The following is a 9,078-nucleotide window of genomic DNA, read 5'->3' as shown; positions in this document are numbered from 1 at the left end:
TGTCTATCTATCACCTAGCTAGATAGGGTATTATTAAGTATGCCCAAACACCATCACACTCTTATATGTGTATATATTTATATATATATATGTATATATTATTAACAAAGCAATCATACAAACCTGTTTCTCTTACTACAACATTAATTCAACCAAAGGATTATTGATTTACACCAACATGTAATTGATAATGTCATGCAATTATGACAACAGAGGATCTTGTTCTAACACTAGCTACGACCACTGTAACAGATTACAGTTTCTGTACTAAATTAATGGACTATCTTGTAGCAAGCAATAAGCACAACGTATATATAAATATCTCTGCTTCAATGATATTACAAGTGGTCATGTGAAAACTATAACAAAACAAGGAAGTACAGCGTTAGGATTTGGTACTGTCAAACATTCTGAATTACAATCAACTGAACAAGATCTATGATTATGTTCCTCGCTGTTCATATTCATCATAGACCCTGCAATAGTCCTGCAAACAATCACTGCCCTTCTTATCTTCCTCATCCTTGTAATGGCGATAGTATTATTTTCACTGAAAACCTCACTGTTTGTGCTCAATTGGATTCCATTCTTCAATGTGTATTCTGTTTCGAAGTTAGATTGAAGTATTCTACAGACTCTACATAAGGGATCTTTGCAGAGACTAATATCAGAAACTCGCTTTGATGATGATGAATTTCCACCGCAACAGACTATGGTTGTTCCATAGAATCTTAACAGCTCGTTTCCATCCACTTTGCTTCTTGGATACCTTATGTTTCTCTCATGGGCCATCTCCTTCACCTTCTCTCTGTATTTCTCGAACCTTTCGACCATTTGTATGGAGTTATGCACCCTTAAGATGGTTTTGATCCTGCTTGACGGCTTTGAGGGGTTCATTGATGCTCTTTGGAAGATCATCTCAATGACTTTCCTTGATGGGTCTCCAATCTCCACCTCTAAATGTTGCAGGAAAGATTAGAGCAAGACACGTAAATTTTTCAGGGGTAAAAAACAAACATGTTATGGTAATTTCTTGTAAACTAGAACAATTAATCAATGAGATTCCCTTGGTAATATTCATAAAAAAGAATAGGATTTCTGAGGGTTATAGCTATCAAAATAGGAATTCCAGGCGGTTTGGTGTTTGTTCCTGACTGACAAGTCAACACCAAGTGGTTTTAAGGTGCATAAAAGTGTCACCCTTTTATGGGACAATGAAACGATAGTTTATGACGAGACTTTTTCACAGTTTTTTTTTTTTTTTTTGTGTGTGTGTGTGTGTGTGTGTGTGTGTGAATACAAGGCTTTTTCACTTGGCAAATAATCCAATAATCTATATAGATCTCGTATGCCATTACATGAATATATGTATTATAAGAAAAAAACAATAACAATATTATATTTTTAAATATATATATATATATATATATGAATTGCTTATAATGTGACTGGAATCTTTGGTGACTCACTTAGATGCAATTGTTACTTTGAAGACCTAATGCCAGCCAGATTAACAATATGCATCCAGTAAATGCTAAGCTACAATAAACCCTCTGTGTTCTTAAGAAGTAGTTGAAACCGAATTTGTTGGTCTATTGCCTAAAATCAAACTTTCAGCAATGTTTAAGTGAGGTTGAGTAAAAGGTTGTTCTGTTCAAGTTATGGTGTACAGCAGCCTTTCGGAATTAAGCACATTGCCAAAAATTTAAAGAAGTAGACAGAATTCTAACAAAATACAAAAGATTTGGAGGTTTAAAGATATAGTAGTAGACTAGTAGTGAAATGGTAACTACTAATTAAAGCAGTGAAATGAGAGGTGGAGTGCAGAGGAGACAAACCAGAAAGCCAAGTTTGAATGTACTTGTCCCTGTAAATCAGTTCTCTAACTGAAGTGGCTGTGTGATGAACAAGCTGTGTTTCCAAATTCTCCTTTTCCCAGATGAAGCTCCTTTTGTTTCTCCATCTTTCTGGCCGACTAATCACGTCCCCTACCTTATTCCCACATTTCACATTCTCCTTCAATGATAACCACATTGAATGCATCTCTCTCTCTCTCTCTCTCTCTCTCTCTCTCTCTCTCTCTGTGCAATTCAACCAAACAAACCACCGCCGAGGAATATTTTATGCAACTGGTACAACATGTTATGTGGGGAGTAAATTCTTTTTGCTTATTGTTAATTTAGATAATAAAAAAATATATATATTTATGGAATATATTAATTGAACTACTTTGTGATAGCAATTCCTTAAACCTCCTTTCAATTTTATAACAAAAATAGTCCAAATTATTCCCTGACCCTCATCCCAAAATTTTTTGGTTTGTTGTGGAAATGTAGATAATTTTGAAACTAGTAGAGTAGAAAATTAAAAATAAATAAATAAATAAATAAATAAATAAATCTGTGCTTCTGGTGGAGGATGGACCACAACGTGGCTGCAAGGTATTAGACCACGTGTGGAGCGAAGACAAAATTGGTGAATTTAAAGAATTTTGTATTCTATCTAGAGGTGCATCTATAGGCGGATATTGGATACCCTATATTCCACTCAAAAAGCATCAAACAGGGCATGTCTTTTTGCCTCTACTTGTAAACAAACACCAGATTCAAATCTTCAAAAACAAGTCAATGCTTTGTACTTGCATCAACTGTCCAAGTTTGAGACTTTCCTTGAAGCTCCAATGATCCCTTTGTTTCTTGGTTTTTAATTTTATCTTTATGGGCAGAAATTTGATTCACAGATTTTTATTGTGTTATAACCGTGGGAAAAGTTCAGCAATGCTTAAATTTTATCTTAAAGAAGATAACAACACCACAACAATTTTAGATTATTGAATTTAATTTAGAAAAGATGTCGATGCTACAATTTATCTAATTTATTATGCAGTTTATTTCTGATAAAAATCAAAGTGCTGTCTTCTTGGATGCAGGAACGACACCACAGTTGTTCAGTTGTTCAAATATGGGGATGGTTATTTTTCTTTTTCTTTTTACACCATTGAATACCAAAAACTTCACAAACTTTGAATACCAAATAAGGTGACAAAATATAGTATGTTTTACTTCACTTGTAAGAGTCCATTAAAGCTAAACAAACAATGTGTTCCTTAATCCTTACAGAATAAATTACATATTTCATGCACCCAAGTTACATGTCCTGTCAGAATATAATATCAGTATTTTAATTCACATTTGTACAGCGTATCCCCCAGCGAAGCTAATGTTACATCAAACAGCAGTTTTAACTCGTGAAGCCAATTTCGCAAGGTGGCACCTAAAACAAAACAGCTTTGGGATGGACAACTAGAGAAGAAAGCAAAAATTCCTTTAGAAATCAAGAACTTTACCTTTTACCATCCACCAAAAAGATGGGGAACCCAAGAACAAGAAAAAAATAATAATAAAATAAAGGAAAAGCATTTTATTTTTGCTTGCTTTAACAGTAAGCAATTTTTATGGACCTGTTAGTACTCTGCCCATGTTCTGAGGATATGGGTAAGAAGACCTGTTCAAAGCGGGAATTTCAATGCTATGCCCTTCACTCATATTTTCTCTGGATCCATATTGATTCAATCCACTGTTTAGGACACCATAGTATGTTGAGACAGGGTTTGCTTGGACAAGCTTTAAATTGGAATTTTGACTTTGGCTTTCCACTAGTTCAGAGTGCACTGTTTGTAGGTGATCAGTGGGTCTATTTTCAGCGGCACAAGTTATTCCCACTCCAAGATCAAGGCTAATGTTGTCGGTTTCTTCTGATCTAATTCTTGTTGGGACACTAACAGTCATTGGTCCTGCTGTATCATGACTGCTAGTCCTCGCAGTAGGGACGTCATGATTATGTTTCCCCTCGTATGTTGTTATTACTGCTTTTGGATCATGGGATGCCCTCTCCACATGCTTTCTAACAGGGCATCCAGCATTTGTGCACTTGTAATAACTCCTGCACACCATGCGAACACGATAAGGAACATGTTAATGGCGTTGGAAAACAGAAATTTACTGAACAATAAGATATTGCCAATATACAAGTATTGCCAGATTAGTCACAAGCAACTTTGTACAAAGTCCATATTAATCGGTTTCCACGTTCTCATCCTTATCCAAATCAAAAAAAAAAAACATTTACATGCTCAATAGATTTCAATGCAAGTATAAATTTGAAAAGTGTGATATTTGGACAACAAGGGCAATATTCTAAAACCAGTCCTCTTTTTTAAGAATAACAATTAACTATGTTTAAGCTTTACCTTTGAATCAGATGATATAGTGTAAGAGTAATTAGGTTACATTCAAAGATTCATTTATGAATAGATTTGTGAAATAAAAAATAAATAAATAACAGGGCCCAATACATCTGGAGTTTATTTATTGTTTAACAGTCTCATGGCTAGTTAAGGAAGCTCCTTGACAATGCCACAGGAGAGCAAGAATACCTTAATATTAGTGGGCAACAAACATATCAAATGTCATTACCAAAATAAGCAAAGCATACGCAATCAAAACTAGGTAAGAAAATGGAGAATCAGAGAACTTCAACATATACCCCTTAAATGAACGAAATTACTTTTAGGACCAAAACAACTAGAAAGATGAAAATTCAGTACTCATATGCTATTATAGCCTGTATTACCTGGTATCTTCACCATAGTTTTACCCGATTTCAACAAAATCATAGGCAGCGGGTTAAACAAAAATGTTGGGAGGCATTCCAACACCTAATATCTAGAGCCAAGTCTTTGGGATAAAGTTCAGCTAGATAGACAATGGGCTCAATCTTGACTTTTTGATAATTCCACAACCTTCTAAAGGAACCTAGAGTAATCAAAAGTAATTTTAAAACCTAATCTAAATCAATTTCACCCACTCCCTCTACATGTACAATGGATATTGAGAATTTTTCTCATTCAAAGATTTAATCCAAGAAAATGGAAATACTAAAAACTGATGATAAGGTATGCTTAAGTTTTTAGTTTGTGCGAATAATTCAAGATCAGACATTATCCACAAAGAGACAAAACCAAAACTTTAAAATAATGATAGAAACTGCATATTGAAAAAAGATCAGATCAATAAAAGGAACCCACTGCTAACTGTTGCCAGACCATTAATGCAAAACCTTACCTAGGATTAGGGTTTCCTCTCACCACTTTCTGGCCATATTTACGCCAGCGATATCCATCATCCAATATATCAACCTCACTCAGTGTTTGAACAACAACACGTGGTTCGCGTATGGGCTTAACCACAGGGGTGACATCAATCCCTCCAATATCCATCTTCCTGTTTGATAATATTGGATAGTTCATTCATTAGGCCAAAAGTACAAGTCAAGAAAAAACATAAAGCCTCTGTTAGATTATCATACCTCCTTTTTGAGAATGGATCATCATCATCACCCTCATCATTTATCCTATTTGAGAGCAAGCCAGTACCTTCTACAACATCATCAATTGCTGCGATTGGAGAAACATCTGGAGTACCATTTGGCTCATTGGTATTAGTCATCTGTCCATATAGGCTTGATGACTTGTCTATATTGGGACAAAAAAAGAAGAAAAATAATAGAGTTAACAAGACTATTTTAAAAAGAACAGAAAATAAAAGATAAACAACAAATAGACATAACTCCAAAATTTCTTCACTTACCATCACGACCAGTTAGAGATGAAAACTTGTCAGATCGTTCTTCCTGGGAGGACATAATAGTACCAGTATTATATCGTCGACTAGGTTGAGGTTTAGGATGGTCATGTGTGCCCTTGTAGATGATCTCTGTTATCTGACCATCATGAGAACGCTCAAATAGCTTCTTAACTTCACAGTTAGGATGGGTACATTTGTAATAACTACGCGGAAATTCACTTCCTTTGACATGTTTCTGTCCATATTTTCGCCAGTTATACCCATCCTCGGATGTTACAGGTGAAGGTCCATTTCCTTTATGATCAAATTGAGCTGTTTGGACCCCAGAGTTGAGATTCCCCCTTTGATTTAATTCATCCAAGTCACTTTCAGCGGGTGCACTGGCTCCTGAAGCAACAATGTTAACTGGAGCTGATAAACTCAACTCACTTGAGGTTACTGCCATCTCACTTTTCACCATAGGTAATGAGACCAATGATTGAGACTGGCACTGACCTTGGACTTGTACAGACTGCTCACTTCTCTGGTTATATGGATCTGTAGTAACCTTCAAAAAATGAGCAACATTAGGCAACAAGATAACCATTTTATGATATCCGCAGATGCATAATAAACTCAAATAAAGATATCACTATTCTGAAATTTAGTTATAAAAATATAGCAATTGAGGTCAAGAAAGAATTCATCACCACTTCACATGTTATATCTTTCAGATATCATTAGAAAACAATGTATGTAAAATCAATTGCTCAGTAAATGTATTGGGTTGACAAGTAGTCATCAAATTCATTAGTCATTAACCAATGCTTCACGTCACAGGAAACAAGCAACAAATATCAGTAAGAGATTCAACCAACCATGTTACCTTAAATGAAAAAGATCTTGCAGCACAAATTATCTCTGTAATCATCCAATCTCATACACTAACAATGCAGTTTATGCTAAAGTAAAAAAATAGATCAAAGCAGTACACATGAAATCTGGCTTAGCACGATCACCTTATCATATCTTTCTATATATTGGAAAGTAAAAATGCTAACAATAAGACAACCCATTGAAAAATTACCATATTTGATCTAGCATGGGGTCTAAACTCAAAGCAGCTGGAATCTCGTTTACTGGAGTCACTGAGATCAGAGCAAACACTAACTGCTGAATATGTAGTAGAACCAAGAAAGCCATGTGCCATTTGAGGCTTAGTAAAAGAACCAGTAGTTGGCGAAGGTTCCGCCTGCAGGACCAGAACGAAATTTCAGAAATTGCTGTTGAAAAGCTTTTTGAACAACCAACAGCGACAAGGAGAATTGTTTCTCATCAAAAAACCAGAAAAAGATAAACAGGAATCAGACTCTCATAGAAGGGGAAATGAAAAAGAAGATACAGGTTCATTGAACAGTCATGTACGTACAAAAGCCCTTTGACATTTAATCCAATTTGGTTTTACTTAGGCAATCATATCCATTCACAATCAGGAAGGTCTGGGTATTCTTCTCATTGATTTTGCTGAGAGAAATTCGAACTTGGGTATTCATCTTACATGATAAAACTAACTCTAGCATGACAAACCCATGCCACAGCACAAATTCTAAAGAAACAACAAATTAAATAAAGGAACAACAGACAATATAAAATGAACCCATTACAAATAGGAAAAATCACAATCTCTGTAATCATTATTGGTATAAATTAAGTTAGTGCACCACAGTTTGATCTGGGAAAATCATCTTTAGTGGTATGCAGCACAATCAAGGACCAAATTCTTTTTTGATCACCCTGACCCACATCCTTTTCCAGCCTTCTTCTTCCTCTTGCCACTATGGCACATTTTAACAAGTATAAAACGAATCCCCCATTGCTTATGCATTTATTCTTTATTCTACATAAACAAATGGGAAAGTTTTTTCCCGTACACCCACTGACACTAGTAAATAATTGCAAACAAATAGGTCTTAGAGCCAACCAAAGAAAAAGAAAAGAAAGATTCAGTATGTGAAAAAACAACACTGACAATAAAAAAGGAGAAAGTTAGATAGTTCTAAGAGCAAAGAGCCATATTCCCAAAGCAATTCGATGGAACAATCTACACGGACATAAAACAACGATCCGATACAAGCACTAGTCTAGCTGATAAGAAAGAAAGCATCAGAATCTGCAGGTCCCAGCATGACCACCCACATAATAAATCTCGTTTTGTAAGCAGCACAATACAGATATATTGAATTCCATTGCTACAAACATTAGAAACAAAAATAGTAACAGGAATTTCGAATTTTTGCTTGGAATAGAGAGCATCTTTAGCTAACTAATTATCAAAAAATCACATCATCAATTCCAAGTATACAAATTCCCTACTACAGCATATACCACGCGGCACAACCTTCGGTCCTAAACAAGAGCTGAACGACACGAGTTCACTATATACCGCTCCGTTTGGTCACCGAAGGAAGTGCAAGAGAATATATATATATATATATATATAAAGAGAGATAAAAAAATTAAAAAAAATAAAAATAAAAATGCCTTGAAAAGCTTCAAACTTTTATCCACCGATGAACTGAGTCTTAACAGCAAGAAATTTCACATGGCTTTCAATGACCACCGTTTCTTTTCTTTTCTGTTTTTTTCTCTTTGCCTCTACTTTTCTCAGCAACCAAACAGAGCCATACATTCAAGCACTAAAAAGCTTTTGAAAGAGAATAAACAAAAAGGGGTCATTTCATTTTTCTGTTCACACTCACTTCTCTCCAAAACCACCACCCAAAACGCAGCCTAATAAGATTCAAAGAGCAATTTCTCTTCTTTTTTTTTATTTAAAAAAAAAAAAAAAAAAAAAAAACCTTCTTTCACTTTCTCAGCAACCAAACAGAAATCCCCAAAAAAAAAAAAAAAAAAAGAAAAAAGGAAAAAAGGAACCGGATCCGAGCAAAAGCGAAACCTAACCTTCATATTGGAGAGTAGGACAGGAGACTCAAGAAACGAGGTGGGACTGAGACCAGGAGGAATAGTAAGACAAGGGGACCTGGAGATAGGGAGCTTGGCAGGGGAATAGAGCTTGTACTTGGCGCCGCCACTACCAGTGGCCGGGTCGAGAAAGTCGGAGCGACCCGGATCCACATCCTCAGAGTTCCGGATTTGGAGGTCGGGCTGGTCGAGGGTGGTGACCTCCATTGAAAAGAGCGCTTGTTCTTTGTAAGTTGCCCCTTCCACAAAAAAAAAACCAAAAAAAAAAAAAAAAAAAAAAGAGTCAAACCAGGAGCAGTAGCTTCTTGGAGGAAGAAGGATCCAAGGACAGAATGGTCATTTAACCCCAAGGGGGCTCTGTGTCTAATATTTGTGTTTGTGTGAAATATTTTTTGTGATATTTGTTTTTGCTTTTGTGACAGAGAGAGGTTGACTTGTTGAGAAATGAGAATGGATCTGAGTGAGTGAGAGA

General features: G+C 35.6%; 2 protein-coding genes across 8 annotated transcripts; both read right to left on the bottom strand.

Moving 5' to 3' along the window:
• Nucleotides 1-219: 219 nt before the first annotated feature.
• On the bottom strand, nt 220-2,328 carry LOC107435505 (uncharacterized). The gene is made up of 2 exons (XM_016047131.4): nt 1,839-2,328; nt 220-956 (listed from the first exon to the last, which is right to left on the bottom strand). The coding sequence occupies exons 1-2, from the start codon at nt 2,041-2,043 to the stop codon at nt 349-351; spliced, it is 813 nt and encodes a 270-aa protein (XP_015902617.2). The 5' UTR covers nt 2,044-2,328; the 3' UTR covers nt 220-348.
• Nucleotides 2,329-3,039: 711 nt separating this feature from the next.
• On the bottom strand, nt 3,040-9,078 carry LOC107435508 (probable WRKY transcription factor 20). Of its 7 annotated transcripts, none has more exons than XM_016047137.4 (7): nt 8,586-9,078; nt 6,712-6,876; nt 5,649-6,192; nt 5,368-5,533; nt 5,124-5,282; nt 3,461-3,942; nt 3,040-3,302 (listed from the first exon to the last, which is right to left on the bottom strand). In XM_016047137.4, exons 1-7 carry the CDS (start codon nt 8,811-8,813, stop codon nt 3,274-3,276), a joined length of 1,773 nt encoding a protein of 590 aa, XP_015902623.2. In that variant the 5' UTR covers nt 8,814-9,078; the 3' UTR covers nt 3,040-3,273. The 7 variants fall into 7 exon arrangements, with proteins under 7 accessions (XP_015902623.2, XP_015902628.2, XP_024923737.2 ...); XM_016047142.4 differs by lacking the exon at nt 8,586-9,078 and adding an exon at nt 8,166-8,503; XM_025067969.3 differs by lacking the exon at nt 8,586-9,078 and adding an exon at nt 7,346-7,384.

The sequence above is a fragment of the Ziziphus jujuba genome, chromosome 1, assembly GCF_031755915.1.
Source record: "Ziziphus jujuba cultivar Dongzao chromosome 1, ASM3175591v1".
Taxonomy (NCBI): domain Eukaryota; kingdom Viridiplantae; phylum Streptophyta; class Magnoliopsida; order Rosales; family Rhamnaceae; genus Ziziphus; species Ziziphus jujuba.
Note: the sequence above shows the minus strand (reverse complement) of the source record. Positions and strands in the feature narration are given on the sequence as shown.